The 16,586-nt window shown below is 36.7% G+C and overlaps 1 protein-coding gene across 2 annotated transcripts in view; it reads left to right on the top strand.

Moving 5' to 3' along the window:
• Positions 1-16,273, top strand: part of PRND (prion like protein doppel) — a 42,449-nt gene extending 26,176 nt beyond the window's left edge. The window contains exons 1-2 of one of the 2 annotated variants that reach the window (XM_074287166.1): positions 7,051-7,173; positions 11,038-16,272. In XM_074287166.1, coding sequence (XP_074143267.1) covers positions 7,101-7,173; positions 11,038-11,588 — 624 coding nt within the window. In that variant the 5' untranslated portion in view covers positions 7,051-7,100 and the 3' untranslated portion in view covers positions 11,589-16,272. Of the gene's footprint in view, positions 1-7,050; positions 7,174-11,037 lie in introns of those variants that run through there. The other variant, XM_074287167.1, reaches the window with a different exon arrangement.
• Positions 16,274-16,586: the final 313 nt, after the last annotated feature.

Below are 16,586 nucleotides of genomic sequence, written 5' to 3'. Positions count from 1 at the left end.
TTCTATTATTATTTTTTTTTTGGTGGGGTGGCTGGGGTTAAGTGACTTACCCAGGGTCACACAGCTAGGAAGTGTTAAGTGTCTGAGACCAGATTTGAACTCAGGTCCTCCTAAATTCAAGGCTGGTGCTCTATCCACTGTGCCACCCAGCTGCCCGGAGCTTTGATCACACTCACTTTTTTGGCTCTCATATCACATTGCTAACTCATAAACTGCTCTTTAACCATGATTTCCACATATTATACCTATGAAATTCATTTTTCTTTACCCAAGTGTAAGATTTTATCTTATTAGATTCAGTGCAGTACTCTAGACTCTCAAAATCCCTTCTGATCCTGATTGTCATCCAATGTATTAGCTATTCCCTCCTAGTTTTATGTTATCTGAAAAGTTGGTAAATATACCCTATATGCTTTTGTCCAAGGCACTGATAATGATGTTATACAGTATAACAGTATATATATATATATATATATATATATATATATATATATATATATGTATATATATATATACACACATATATATATACATATATATACATATATATATATATAAAGCATCCTCATCTAACAATTTAGTACCCTACCAAAAAAGGAAATAAGTTTAATTTGATATGACCCTTTCTTGTAAAGCCATGGGGATTCTTTGTAACCATCACAAATAAGCCCTTTCACAAACAAGCTAGCTATCTCTTTAATGGTTCTTTTCAAAATTTTCCAAGGAATCCACTATTAAGGTATTGATGTTGATTATTGTTCCTAGCAAGACATGGGAAATGTGCATGGTATTAGAGTAAATGGCAAGATGCCCAGGTAGTTCTAGGCTTCCTGGTGATTGACTGGATAGGCTGTGATGCATGATCAGGGACTGGCTGGAATTAGTAGATTAGGAATTCATACTCATTTATAGCAAGACAACTCAGAGCCAGGATTCAGTCAACAATAGTTTTCAAAGTGAGACTTCCCACAGAGGCAAGAAGAAATAACTTTTTTTCTTGCAAGATTGTCCATAGATTCTTTTGAGATGCAAACAAATCTTACTTGAACTCTAGTGGACCCAGCTGGCTATCATTTAATATCAATTGTACAGTAGGTAGATTTCTAATTCCCTAGAAAAAATAATCAGTGAGAAATTTAGAAATTAAAGAAAGGTCAAAATCCCTTGCTCCAAGAACTGGGTTAACTCCTGAGAAGAAGCAAGAGATGAGTTGGTAAAAGGGGATGAGTGAAGAGACAGGCTTAATTCCATTCACAATTCAGTCAAGACCAACTCTACTCATTTGTAGATGTTTTGAGATTTTATATATATATAAAATTTCATTAATCTGGATAATTTTTTTGTACTTTACTCTCCTCCACCTTCTCATCCTGTATATCTTTTGTTCAAATTGCTGGAGGCAACTCCTTTGTTTCTTTGAATAATTCAAATACAAAATGTTCTGTTTGGCATTCAAAAGCCTTGTCTTAACTTTCCAGTCTTCTTACATCTTATTTAATTTCCTTGAATTCTTCATTTGAAGGACACTGAGTTTCTTTGGTTTTCTGCAAACAAGACATTTCAATTCTCAGCTCCAGGAATTTTTGCTGGCTGTCCTTGAAACTCTCCCCTTCTTTCAGCTACTGACCTTCCTGGCTTCCTTTAAGTCCCAATTGAAATTTCATTTCTTACTGTCTTTCCTCTCTTAATTATAGTGCTTTATCTCTATTAATTATTATTTACCTTATATATAGCTTGCTTTGTATATATTTGTTTGCTAGCTGTCTCCCCCATTAGATTGTAAGTTCCATGAAGGTAAACTCCTTGAGAACTTTTTGTATTCCCAAAGCTTAGGCATTAGTAGGAGCTTGATAAATATTTACTGACTGGTTGGTTGATTCAGGGATTTAAGTACTGTCAAGACAGTACTTCAGATACTGAGGGAAATTTATTAAAAAAGAATCTTAAGGAATCATCTTAACATTTCTGGCCAGAAGCAGGTTCCCTCTTCAGGAAGAGGGAGTGCTGAGCACAAAAGTGGGAAAAGTTTTATACTTGTTAGCTCAGTGTAGCCCCTCCCCTCAGAGACTGGATTGCTCCATTTCTTCTGGGTTCCAATCTTTCTGATATGCCCAAACATGTTCCCCCTCGCTCATTAAAATCCTATGTTCAAAAGTGGTCGAAAACTACGGAAAACACAGTGTGTTGTTTAATATTCAATTAGCCTATTAAGTAGGCATAAGTGATTTGGTCAGGTTTGGTCATTTTCCCCCAACTAGTTTGGGTTGGAACTATTATCTTGAGTTTGTTTTTTTTTCTCTCAAAACCACAAGACCTTTTCTGATTGGCTGAATTCACCTGTGCCTTCCTACCTCCCCAATTCCTTGTTTGCTTCTATTGATCACTTAATTGTTCTATATAACCTTCCTTAAGCTCTCACATTCTGAACACCTATTGGTCAGTGATATCTCCTATCCCACACTACCTCAAAGCTACTGTGGAACATTGTGGAAATCCAATTTTTCAGCATTTCTTAATTCTTATGAATTCATTGTTGACCATATATATATGCTTGATGATGTCTTTGTGAACTTTGGGTTAAATTTTCCCACTTGTCATGAAAGATCTAGATACCTCTTTGGCTTACTATCTTCCAGTAAGGTGGAAACTGGAAATATCAAAATATTGACAAAGCTTCAATGAAGCTGGCCACCGGCTCCCTTAATAAGCAATTGGGCTCACAAGGCTTTGGACTTTAGAGTAACTTTATTTACAAAGCATAAGACATAGAAGGGATTTGCAGCTGAGCAAAATTAAATGCATTTCTGAAGACCAGCTTTTAACATATAGAATTTTAGCATCAAAAGACCTGTCACCCTTCAGGGAGCTTAGAATTTCCAACTTATAGTTCTGTTCTGTGTGAGACAAAGGAGAAAGACTCATGATTTGCTTTCCATGATAATATTCCTCTCTGCATTAATACCTCTCTTCATCATTACCTTTCCTCTAGTGCTGCATTCCTGTCAATGCTGCATACTCCATTACCCTGTTGAGGGCAGCTCTGTCAGTGATCAGTGCATTGCAGCTTGTGCTTATGCCATTCCACATTTCTAACAAAAGATGCAATCTCTTCTCATTGCTCTGTCTTCCTGTCCCAATGAAGGGTATGGATCCTTATATAGTATAAAGCAATGCCCTTTCCCCTGCTTTGCTGCTCCCTCCAATTTAGAACTCCTTCAGAGGTTGGTGCTAGATTTGAAGCAAGTGGACTATGGAAAAATTACAGTGAAACCTCATCTGATCATATAATAGCTCTTCAAATGTCAAACATCAAGTGCCGTTAGTCTATTTGAAACTGATTATTTTATATCCAATTCCCATAGTTCCATTCTAACACAAGGAGTCTTAAACGGCTATGGAATTACTTAAATGAGTTTCAATCTCCCACTATACACCAACAAAACGAGCCCACAACCATTTTCCTCCTCTTCCCCTCAGTGTTCTCAGTGTTTAATTGGTATGCTTTTCATTCATATAAATAATCCTCAACTCAATCTTAGAAATTCAAAATGTAATGAATTTTGAATGAATTTTGAATTTTTGTACCCTCCTCCCCATCCCTGTTTCTGTATCTTTTTTTCTCTCTTTGCCTCTGTCTCTGTCTCTCTGTGTCTCTGTCTCCCTGTCTGTCTCTGTTTCAATTTCTCTGTCTCTCTCTCATCCCTTACCTTATTCCCCCTCTGTCTCCAATTTAGTGTCTCTACTTATCACTTATTATGTGTACCTCTATCTCTCTATGTCTTTCTCTCTGTATCTTTCTGTATCCCATATTCCTGTAGAGTAAGACCACGTAAATTACCTCAGGACTGTGTCACAAAGAAGTCACTTACTCTGTACACCCTATAAATAATAGAGAAGAAGCAATCCCTCTTTACATCTTTTATGTTATTTTCAATGAGCAAGGCATTACATTATTGGGAAATGTGAGTTGGTTTTTCTTTGGGGCTTTGCTTCTTTGGGGTAGAAAGTATTATTGCTATTCTTTCCATTTACTTTGTTGTAGTTTTCATATCTATTTTCTTTCTCATTCTAATTACTTTATTCTGAATCAGTTCATATAAATTTTCCCTAACTTCTATATATTCTCTAAATTCATCAGTTTTTAAGGTAAAATAATATTCCACTATATTTATGTCCCATAACTGGTTTAGACATTCTCTAATCAAAGATAATCAGTTTTGTGTACAATTCTTTGCCATTACAAAAACTGGCACTGTTTTTTTGCCACTTTTTTCAAGGTATTTATCTAGCATGTATGAAAACATTTTGGTTACTTTCTTTCCACAATTCCAAATTACTTTCCAGAAAAGCTGGGCCAATTGGTCCAATTCTTCCCATAGTTCATTAGTGTACCTATGTTCCTACAATCCCTTTAACATCAACTACTCTTATTTTTTATTGTCTTTACCAGTCTTCTGAATATGAGTAAAAGCTAAGATTTATTTTGATTTGTATTTCTTTTATTATTAGTGATTTGGGTCATTTTTTATATGATTGTAAATAATTTGCAATTCTTCTGAGAGCTATTCGTCTCCTTTGACCACTCATGTATGGAGGAATGACTTTTGGTCCTAGGTGTGTTAATTCTACATCTATCTATAGGTGCATCTCTCTCTCTCTCTCTCTCTCTCTCTCTCTCTCTCTCTCTCTCTCCATATATATATGATATTAGATTCATATCAGAGAGTCCTGGTGCAAAGAATTTCCCCTTTTCATATTTGCAACCCTAATATTTTTCTCATACATTATAGTTTTATGTAATTGAAATTGTTAATCTTTTGTGATTTCTATCCCATGGCTTTAAATTTTTTCCTTCCCTTTTACCCCTGTCATAGTTGTGAAGGGTACTTGAGCTAATTTTCTTCTATTTTTAAATGGTCTGATCTTTAATTTTCAAGTCATGTTTACTATAACAACATTGTAAAAATAAATAACTTAGAAGACTTGAGAATTCTGATCCAAACAATAAGCAACTTTGATTTCAGAGGACCAATGATGATTTCTGATAGAAGGAATACACTAAACGTACAGAATGAGAAAAAAACATTTCTAGACATAGCCAATATGGCTATTTGTTGTTCTACTATGCATTTTTGTTAAATAAAAAAAGAGTTTTGTTTTCATTTTCTTTCTTTTTCTTTTCTTTTCTTTTTTTAGTGAAGGAGATAGGAAAGGGGAAAGTGGCTTTTCATCCAAAAAAATTTAATAAAAATTCATATCACATATCCATTTTGAATTTAATGTGGTATATACTGTAAGATGTTGGTATAAACTTAGTTTCTGCCAAACTGCTTCCTAGTTTTCCCAATTTTTTAGTTTGCTTGTCAAATGGTAATTTCTTCCCAATGTTATCTTACACTCCCAAATTTATTGAGCATTTAATTACTGAGTTCAATTGTTTCTGATTCTTTCTTATCTCTTTGTTTTCATGGATCTATTATTCTATTTAAAAAAAAACATATCAAATAGTTTTGATGTTTATTATCTTATCAGACCTGGAAGTATTATTGGAGATAGAATTTTTAAAAGCTTATTATAATCATCAGTCAGAGGAGATGACTGATTATTAGATATTCAAGTTTTTTTTTTTCAGGGGTGGGGATGGGGGTGGGAGATGGGGTTTTTTTAAACATCTTTTCTTCATTTATTCACCATGAAATCAGTATTTTATTACATTAGGTACAAGCATACATTTGTCAAACAATTTATTTTGGGGGTGAGATATTTTAAGTTCCTGTTTCCTTGTAGTTACATCACAGAATACTTAGAAAACCTTGAAAAATAGTTATGTATAGCAAGACACAAATATCAGGACAAGAGAAAAGGTGGGAAGTTGATTCATATCCCAGAGTTGACTTAATAAGAGGTCAAAGAACTGGATCACACAACTATACAGACAGGTAAATCAAGCCATGCAGCTCACAAGAGAGAAGAAAGTTGAGATGAGCAATTGACCTGAAATGAAGGAGTAATTAAAGGGTTTTCACTCTGACAAGATCATAGAATGATCAGATTTAAAGTTGGCAGCTCTCTTAGACATCTTCAAAGATGTAGCCAGATGGTACAATGGCTAGAGCAAGTTGGCTCTGGAGTCGGGAGACTTAAGGTCAAATCTGAACTCCGACGTTATCTCAGGAGTTCAGATTAGTTCTCATCAACTATATGATCCTCTATCTGCCTCATCTGAAAAATGGGAATCATAATACCATCTAACATAGTTGTTGTACTGTTGTGAGAATTAAATGTAAAGCATTTTGTAAACCCTGAAAATGTAATGCAAATGCTATTAAAAAAATAAATTACCTATCTAATAATTTTATAGATAAAGGGAGACCCAGAGAAGTAACTTATTCCATGTTGCATATGTTTCCTGCTGTTTAGTCATGTCTGATTTTTCATGATCCCATTTGGGATTTTCTTGGCAAAAATATTGGAATAGTTTGACATTTCCTTCTCCAGTTTAACCATAGACAGATGAGGAAACAGGCTAACAGAGTTAAGTGATTTCACCTGAGATCTGGAATTCAAACCTTCTTGTTCATAGTCTTCTGGTTCCAATATTAGTGCTTTTTTTTTTTTGGCCACACTCTATCAAGATGCCTACTATGCTCCAACCTTGACAACTCAGACGTTAACAAGTACAGTAGGCTCCCCTCATCCTCCCAAAGTATTTAAAAAGTTGTTGACCAAATGCACTGCCTGGTAAATATCCACCTATAAAGGATGCCCCAAAGCCCTAGTACAACTTGATCATTCAACAGCAATTTTAAAACAATAACCAGTTTGAGATATTAATTAATTTTCTTTTAACTATTTTTTATTCTTATTTCTACAAAGGAGGTTTAAATATGAGGCTCATTTTTTCTTTGATACATTCTAAGGTCTTACATCTTAGTCTTCAAAGAGGAAGTAACAAGAATGCCCATCTGGACAAATAGGGAGCTACCTAGGAGCTCTCAGATCAGAGATACCAGGAAGTGAATAATATCATACCATATTTGGAGATGAGCATCAGTGCCACCTCCTTCTCATGCTATATAGTTGTAGAGTTACAACTGATAATGAGCCAGTTCTGTGGGGAGACTTTTACTTCTTCTAAATCCCAAGGCAACTTTTTACAACAAGGAATAAAAGGTAAGTGGCAACAAACCTCAAGATTGGCAACAGGGCTACATGGTAGCCAAAGAGGCTAGGGCAGTCTCAGGCTCTGTTACTAGCTGGAGGCATGGAATCTAGAATGAAAAATAGTTGCACTGTTTTCTGTTATGGTCAAACCATAAACAGAGCATAACATTCTGGGAATATTTTAGTAAAACTGTCAACAATTTGAACTACATGTAAAGTACTTTGAGAAGAAATGTCAGGTGACCTAAAACTATGCTATTCAAAGATGCTTTGAAGGAACTAGGGATGTTTAACCTAGAAAAAATGGTTCTAGAGAGAAAAAGATAATCAATATCAATCATTTCTAGGTTTGTGATATGGAAAGAATAAATCATTTTGTTCTGCTTGTCCCTAAGGGGAAGGACAAGGAACACTGGAACAAACAAGAAGTTTGCTGAGAGAAAGATTTTGGTTCTATATAGAAAAATTTCCTAACAAATCTGCTTTGCCCCAAAATATTATGGTCTGACTTTGAAGGTAAAGAGCTCCTTTTTTCTGGAGATCTTTAAGGAGAGTTTGGATAATCTCCCCTAAAGGAGATCCAAAGAAAGGATTCCTGGGCAGGGATGGGATGCACTGGAAGGTTCCTTCCAATCCTGAAATTCCAAGAATCTATCTCAGATGTTTTAAAAACTCTGATTGCTTATTTCAAATGAATCCTTGGAATCTTCCTTGGAGAAAACTTTAGTGCTTAAGTTTTATTTCTTTCTACCCATGACTAGGTTGGTGAAAATCTTTTGTTCTCTTCAGGATAAATACAAATCATCCTCTGGGAAATGTATTCGTATCTGTGTACTTATTTTTCTTTTTCTTTTTTTTTTTTTTGTGGGGGGGGAGAAGTAACCTCAGTTGTTCTTTTTTCCCAAGTCCTTGAGTTTGAAAAGGGCTCACTTTTAAGTTTTCTTGGCAGTTTTTTATGCAAATGATTCTATAATGGGTCAATTATTTCATTATCGTTATTTATCCTACCAAATGAGTGCAGAATCATTATGTGGGGTATGACTACCTATTTCATCTTTTCTGAAGTAAATAAAAGTAGTTTTCATGTCTTGGTCTATAGAGAATACATCCAAATTTTACCTTGATTAGAGGTTTAAGGTCCCTTGGTAAATAACTTTAATAGAACTGACAATGTATGTAAATATTATCATGAGTCAAATGGATTGGAATGAAAATGAATGTAATGAACACATTCAAAAGCAAGCCTGGAGGAGGGGGCAGAAATTGTGCACTGTTAATAATCACCAGTTTCTCCCTCAATTAGTAAATTCAGGAAAGAACTTAGAGAGAAAACACTTTCTCAAGTATCTACTGACTAATCTGAGGTCAATCCTTACTAGCCATCAGTAACCCTGAGTACACCAACTGACGCAAGGCCAATCTTTGGATATCTCTAGACCAACACAAACATAAATGGATGAGTCAAGATCAGCTTTGGAGTTCTGTAATGTGGTGTTCTAGATATCACCATGTTTTCCTTTTATTAGAATACAAACTATTGGCCCATCAAAAAAGCACATAATCACCAAATATAGTATGGAATTTCACCCTCCAGGACCTCAGCATTTTATAACATGACTCTGCTATAACGTTATGTTGCATGGACTGTGGTCCCAGTTTCAAATAAGCAGCATGAAAATCGTGTATATTCTTAAATAAGGGCAACTAGGTGGCTCAGTGGATAGAGCAAGGGGCTTGGAATCAGTTATCCATTTTAAGAAGGACATTGACACGTTGGGACATGAGCAAGATGGTAGAAGAATGTAGTCCAAGCCATAAGGAATCAGATGAATGAAACGGGGATATTATCATGGCAAAGAGAAGGCATAATAGCTGCATGTGAGTATTTAAAGATTATTTTGTAGAAGAAGGATACAATTTACTTTTCTTGTTTTCAGATGACAAAACTAGAAGTAATAATAGAACTTGCAGGTATTTCAACTCAATTAAATTACATAATTACTAAATGTGCGCTATATATTAGGCTGGATGTTAGGAACACAAGGTCCTCAGGGAACTTAAATTCTGTTTTCTAATAATTAGGCCTTCCTGAAAGTGGAAGGGACATATTAAGAGGCCATTGGTTCCCCCTCCCTCCCCATTGAAAGTCTTTACACAGAGGCTGGATGACCCCTTGCTGGATAACAGTTAGAAAGGATCTCAAAAGTCATGTAGTTCAAATGTCTCATTTTACAGATGAGTAACCTGAGATCTATGATTAAGTGGCCTGCCCAAGATCATACATGTCTAAATATATGTCAACCTCACAAATTCTCTGACTCCAGAATCAGTTTTCTTTGCATTGTATTACCCCACAGTGTTATGGACAAGTTTCCTATCCAGATACATCCTAGACTCAATGACTCCTTCCTTTCTTCCTTTTTTCCTTTTTTTCTTCCTTCCTTCTTCTATTCCTTCCCTTCTTCCTTCTTTTTCTCCTCCCCCTCTCCCTCATTTTCCTCTGTCCTTCCTTTCTTTCTCTCCTTCTGTCTACATAGGATCTCATACCCTATGTGTGCTCTGTCCAGACAAATATAAATTTTGATTGCTGAAATCTCACAAGATATCTTGGAGTTTACAGAGTAGTTTTTTTTTTTTTTTTTAAGGATTATGCCTAAAGCCTAAATCACTCAGACTCCCACTTATTAATCAGCAATTAGTCCCAGCCCAAATCTACCTTCATCATGGGGTTCTGATTGCCTCAGAAATAATATAAATAGCAATTGTTTGTTTTTATCAGACACCCTGAAGGTCTTCCTGTCTCAGATTTTTTTTTTACTAGAAATTATTATCTAGCCTTAATCAATGAATGGGCTTCAGACAAACTGAGACCTAGAAAAGACTTTAGTTTAAAAAGGCCAAGATATAGCACTGCAAACCAGTCCACTGTGATTCATTCTGATCTATATCTCGCCATTGGATCCAGATGACTCTGGAGGAGAAAGTGAGACAGGTGACTACATACTCTTCCCTCATTTAATCCATGTCATCACATCAGTATCATTGTCCTCTTCAAGAAGGACAAACAACAATCTAAGCTACCATTTCATTGTTATACAAATTTTCAGAACTGAATTTTCATTCTTTTATTTTCTATTCAGCTATGGAAAATGTTCTTTAGGAAGAGGGAAACAGCAGCCAGCCTTCCATAGAGCCTCTAAGAGACTCATTTCTCACTCTATCCATGCTAGTCAGCACAGATGTGATCATTCACATTTTGATGTTAGTTTAAGTCTGACAAAACTCTCTTCTCACAATAATTAGACAAGGCAGGTGCCCCTCTCCCCATTTCACAAGTGAAGAAACTGAAATGATTTGTCTATCATCATATACAATTCTAGTACTATGTTCAAGGGTCTGTTTTTGATTCTAGTGACTCAAAGTCAAAAATGAAAGTCACTGACCTTAAGAAGCTTACATCAATCATACTAGGGGCTTCTTCGTGACCTGATGGATAGAACACTGGGCATAGAGTCAGGAAGACTCTATCTCTAATGCTTACTAGTTGTGTGATTCTGAGCATTTTACCTCTATCAGCCTTAGTTTCCTCATCTGTCAAATAGATATAATAACACCTAGGTCAAAAGTTTCCCCACTTAAGTATTTTAACTCCCAAGTTTCAGAAATTTTCCGCTAACTCATGCTCACTCTAGTACAACCAATTTGCTTCATTTAATTAATTTCAATAACACAACAAATACATATTTAGCATTTACATTCAGGGTCCTGGGATATGGCTCTAAATTACTAATCCAGCTCCTTCCACTACTGAGAGGGAATGTCTCACAATTTACAAGATTAAGGAAAATTAATTATTACTTTTTGCACTTTCAGGTTTTTACACAATGAGGACACCTTTGGGGGCTTGGTGGATAGCTACTTTCTTCATTCTGCTCTTTAGTGACCTCTCCTTGGTCAAAGCCAAAGGTACAAGACAGAGGAACAAGTCAAACAGAAAAAGCTTGCAAACCAATAGAGCCAACCCAACCAGAGCACAGCCCTCAGAGACACTCCAGGGGACTTTCATCAGGCAAGGCAGAAAGCTCTCCATCGACTTTGGGGAGGAGGGAAATAGCTACTATGAGGCCCATTATGAACTCTTCCCTGATGAAATTCATTACATTGGGTGCGGTGAGTCCAATGTAACGAAGGATGTCTTCATCAACAATTGTGTGAATGTCACTCACACAGCCAACAAGCTGGAACCCCTAGAAGAAAGAAACTCAAGCGATATTCACTCCAGGGTGCTGGAACAATTAATAAAGGAATTATGTGCCCTCAAGCACTGTGACTTTGGGGTACAGTTAGGATCTGGCTTTCAACTCTCTTTAGATCAATCCATGATGGTCTACTTGATGATTCTGGCGTTTTTTATAGTAAAATAAGCAAACACATAGACTGAGGAGGACAGATTTGGTGAGCAAGCAAGCCACAAACAAAAGACCTAGTTATCCTAGACCTCCTTCTATTCTCACAAATCCATCTCCCCCTTTACAAACAAAACAAACTACCAAATAGTAGTGAACATTGTATGCCATAGACAATGTGCTTTTTTGTCCCACAAAAGCATACTCAAAATATTCATTCCATGCTTAAAATATTCCTACTCTAATGTCCATCAGGATGCCTTTCAACTATGAGGATGATTCTGGACCCTCAAGGCTAGGCCAGCAGAGTCCAACATCTGTCAGCTTCTACAAAGATGGAAAGAATTCAAGCACAGATCCAGTGGCAGGTTGTGTCCCTATCCAAGGACCAGCCTGGCTTAGTCGAAAGAGTCTCAGTTCCAGAAGGTTGACCACCAAATGACAGCTTCTTTTGGTCATGGAAACTATTGAAGGCTGTCAATATGGTCTAGAGGAACTTCGATCTGCCTCAATAGGAGATCCCAATGAAACCACAGATCTATTGTAGTTACTAAATGTATACTTAACTCTAAAACAGTGACTTGTGAGCCCTTTTAGAGACACTTTGCTCTCTTCAACCTGGACCAGTTCCTTTTGCCACTAGACAAAGATAGTGATGAGAATTATTGGGAAGAAACAACAATGCTTTTAAAGAGATACCAATAAATACTACATGCATTTACTGGGAATGAGATCACAGACAATGCCATCGCCTTCAAAATGTCAGCACCCCAAAAGACTGGCCCATAGATTCCTAGTGGTTCATTAATTACATATGGATAAAATCCAAAGTATCAATTATACTTTAAAATACGTTTGTTATAAAGAGCATGTATAGGTATACAGCTATTGTTATTTTTCTGATGTTGGATTGCCCATTATTTGCAGTGTTCTTACCAAGGATAAGCTGGAGAAGTACTTAATGATAGATGGTACCTCACTCTTCCATAACTCTTACTTTTTCTCATATTTTTATGGCAAATGGAGCAATATCTGACTAGGGAGATGTGGGACAGTTAATCACAAAAAAAGACAATCTCCAATCTCCTGCATGCCTGGCACATTGACAAAAGTAATTGTGTTCACTGTTAACAGCTTAATCACAGAAGCAGATGGTATAGTCACTATGTTCTATGTTCTTAGCTTCTCTCTGATTTAAGGGAGCATCTGACCATCAAATCTAATTGCAAAAGAACCTCTGTGGACCAACAGCTACTAGCAGATAGCAGCTAGACTCTCTTGGTTCATTTTGATGCCCCAATTAAATGTTATGTTTCTGACAAAGAAATGAACACTTATGGTTGTGGCTGGAATTTCTAGTCCTGGACATATCTCAGCATTGGCGAGAACTGGTCTTTAGAAAAGAAATAATGAATTTTTTAAAAAAAATCTCTAAATGTTTATAACAGTAAATAGCTTCAAGCACCTTTGTACAGTATATTTCCTAAACTTGCTGCCTACTCTCATTCTAAAAATAGTAGCTTAGGAAACCAAATTTTAGAAGAACAGATTTGACTTGGACATTATGTGTTTTATGGCAGAAGAAAGAGTTTTTGATCAGTTGTTTACGGTGGAAAGGGATTCTAGTTGAGTAATAGACTGGATTCATATCTTTGTTTTTCTACTTATTGTATGACCTGGGGTACATAACCTTCCTTAGTTTCAAATTCCTCATCTGGGAAATGAGGGCAAGGATATTTTCTCTATCTTGCAGTGAATAAGATATTTTTAAGCTATTAAGTATCCTAGAAGTGTAAACCATTATTTGCAGCAAATTAGAGATGCTCAGGTAACACCCTATAATAATTACAAAATGTTCATCTTGGCTCTATTGCATTACCACCTCCTCCACACTTGTAAATAGAGAGTAGATTAATTCTGTGCATTCTTTTAAGGCCCCGAACTTTTGGAATTAAATTAAAAACTTTTTTTTATTCATTTTTCCAAATTATCCCCTCCCTCCCTCCACTCCCTCCCCCCGATGACAGGTAATCCCATACATTTTACATGTGTTACAATATAACCTAGATACAATATATGTGTGTAAATACCATTTTCTTGTTGCACATTAATTATTAGCTTCTAAAGGTGTAAGTAACCTGGGTAGATAGACAGTAGTGCTAACAATTTACATTCACTTCCCAGTGTTCCTTCTCTGGGTGTAGTTATTTCTGTCCATCATTGATTAACTGGAAGTGAGTTGGATCTTCTTTATGTTGAAGATATCCACTTCCATCAGAATACCTCTTCATACAACATTGAAGAGCACAGCGATCTTCTGGTTCTGTTCATTTCACTCAGCATCAGTTCATGTAAGTCTCTCCAAGCCTCTCTGTATTCCTCCTGCTGGTCATTTCTTACAGAGCAATAATATTCCATAACCTTCATATACCATAATTTACCCAACCATTCTCCAATTGATGGACATCCATTCAACTTCCAATTTCTAGCCACTACGAAAGAGGGCTGCCACAAACATTTTGGCACATACAGGTCCCTTTCCCCTCCTCAGTATTTCTTTGGGATATAATCCCAATAGCAGCAATGCTGGGTCAAAGGGTATGCACAGTTTGATAACCTTTTGGGCATAGTTCCAGATTGCTCTCCAGAATGGCTGGATTCTTTCACAACTCCACCAACAATGTATCAGTGTCCCAGTTTTCCCACATCCCCTCCAACATTCATCATTAAATTAAAAACTTAAATGGATCCAGAGTGGGATTGATTTGGAAGTTTCTTCCAATGATGAAGTCCATAACAGACATAAGACTCTTGTCAGCTCTATTTACGGTCTTGCCTATAAATCAACTTTAAGCTAGCTGATAAATGTAACCACAGAGTGTTCTCAAAAGTTTGTTATGTCCTGCAGGAGAAATCATTATTCTGTCACCTCCCCACTTGCAGGTCTCTCAGGAGAGGATGGCTGTATCTTTAGCTTTTCCTGGATGGACCAGATTCCACAATCTCTATCCATGGTACTAGCATTGATGAGGAAACAAAGGTTTGTGGCCATTGATTTCTTTTAAATAAAAGGGACCGGATAAATCATTAACAGGAAGGAAAGTGAAAGGACAAATGGTGGCAGTTTGTAGGCTATAGCAGTGGCCATTGCCAAGTGCTTTTGATCACAGAAGCAGAAAATTACTTTTCTGCTTGGATTCCTTCTCTCTCAAGAATGGAGAGATAAGCCTTAAAAGAGTTGCTCATTTAAAAGCATAACAATTTTCCTCAACTCAGCTGAAGGGGAAGAAGGTAATGTCTCTGAGGGTGCTTGGATTATCTCACTTACCATAGACCTCATCAGCCTAAACCCCTGCAGTTCAGCTATCTGGTACCATCTTTCTGAAGGTAAAGGCTGAAGAGGGACAAAACATATGAGCTTTTGGCTTCCAAGGTGGAGAACACTATATAAACCAGAATCTTTCTCCCAGAATTCTTCAGGCAAAATCCCTCAATCTCTCGGTTCTACATCAGTGCTAATGAATTCTGGGTAAGTGTCATATACTCCTTGGCAATACCAATGCAATTTTATGTGCATTGTATATTAACACTTGTATCATACAGCAATGATTTAAAGAAATTTATGGTAAAGATGATGAATGGGCAGTATAATTTTCCAAACTTGATTTGTTCCAGTTTTGCTTAAAGCCAGATATTGTTAGGTCTTGCTTCACATTCTAATGTAAATAGGAGTTTCCCAATGGGCAGTTTATAGGCTCAGTTGTTATAGGGAATTAATGCCAAGAACCACAGTTCATTTAACAGCTTGTTCAGTAAGATTCAGAAACATGCTTTCAATTAAGGGAGAACTGACATGTGGTCTATTCCCCTACATTAGCCTGCACATGTCCACTTAGAAAGAACATTTCCTTGGACTCCTCTCTTTTCCTTTAGGGCAAGAGTTAATGGAAATGCTACCCCAAGGTGTGCCTGTATGCATGTCCAAACATGTATATCTGTGGTCCCCTAAAACCTCGAGCAAATAAAAGGTTTAATTTACTCCTAATCCTACTGGTAATGAGGCCATAAATGTTGGATTCACTCCTAACCGCTAACAAGTTTTCCTTTCAAATGTCCAAACCTCAATAAAGGATGGAAGCTTTCAATAGGAGGAAAAAAATCTCAAAAAGTTTTCTGGTCCTCACTTGGCTCTCTATATATGGGACTTTGGGATTTTTCCACTATGTAATCACTGGGAAAACATCATCCTGCAAGATTTCATCACCGAGGGAACTCCATCTTATCAATATCTTCTATCCCCATGATTGGAGAGTGGGGCTATGAACTCTAAATATTTCACATAAAGAAGGAATTCAGTTCAGATCTTATTCCTTACCTGGGATAAGGTCAGGGTAGCATTCTTAGTTTAAAATAAATAAGCGACAAATTCACAACGGCCATTTTCTATGACAAAAGATAGGGTTATTTAGAAGGAGAGGTTACAGATAAAATGAAAAGTAAAATAGGCACCAGGAGTGGCAAATGTGAAATGGATTTGGGAGAGCAATAGGAGTTTGGGAAAATCCATTAAAAGAATATGTTCGAGTATCCTAGTGATTGGAAAGTTAAATCCATAGAGTTTAGTAGTTTAACCAGAGTTAGCTATAGTAAGAAGAAAGGTACCATTAAAGAAGGACGCAGGGGGACGGAGTGGGAGGGAGAGTGAGAGTGAGAGTGAGGGAGGGAAGGAGGGAGGAAGGAAGTACCTTATAGTGGGCTTAGTCTTGGAAAGGACTTAGAAAAAAATCTTCATGAGCAGATCTTTTATAGGGGAAATACAACCTTGGAGGTTTCTCAGTGAAGGAGTGGAAATACCAGGGAAGAATTTGGTATCTCAGAAGGAAGCAAGGAGGAGCTAGGTGGAATGCACCTTGAAGACCAGGTCCCAGACCTGCCTAAGATACACTAATGCATATCTTAACGGTTGTTTGAAGATGCTCAGAGGTTTGAGGGACAGACAGGGGAAGTTGGTAAAGA

Source organism: Sminthopsis crassicaudata, chromosome 2 (genome assembly GCF_048593235.1).
Source record: "Sminthopsis crassicaudata isolate SCR6 chromosome 2, ASM4859323v1, whole genome shotgun sequence".
In the NCBI taxonomy this organism is placed as follows: domain Eukaryota; kingdom Metazoa; phylum Chordata; class Mammalia; order Dasyuromorphia; family Dasyuridae; genus Sminthopsis; species Sminthopsis crassicaudata.
This window is presented reverse-complemented; position numbering and strand designations above follow the sequence as displayed.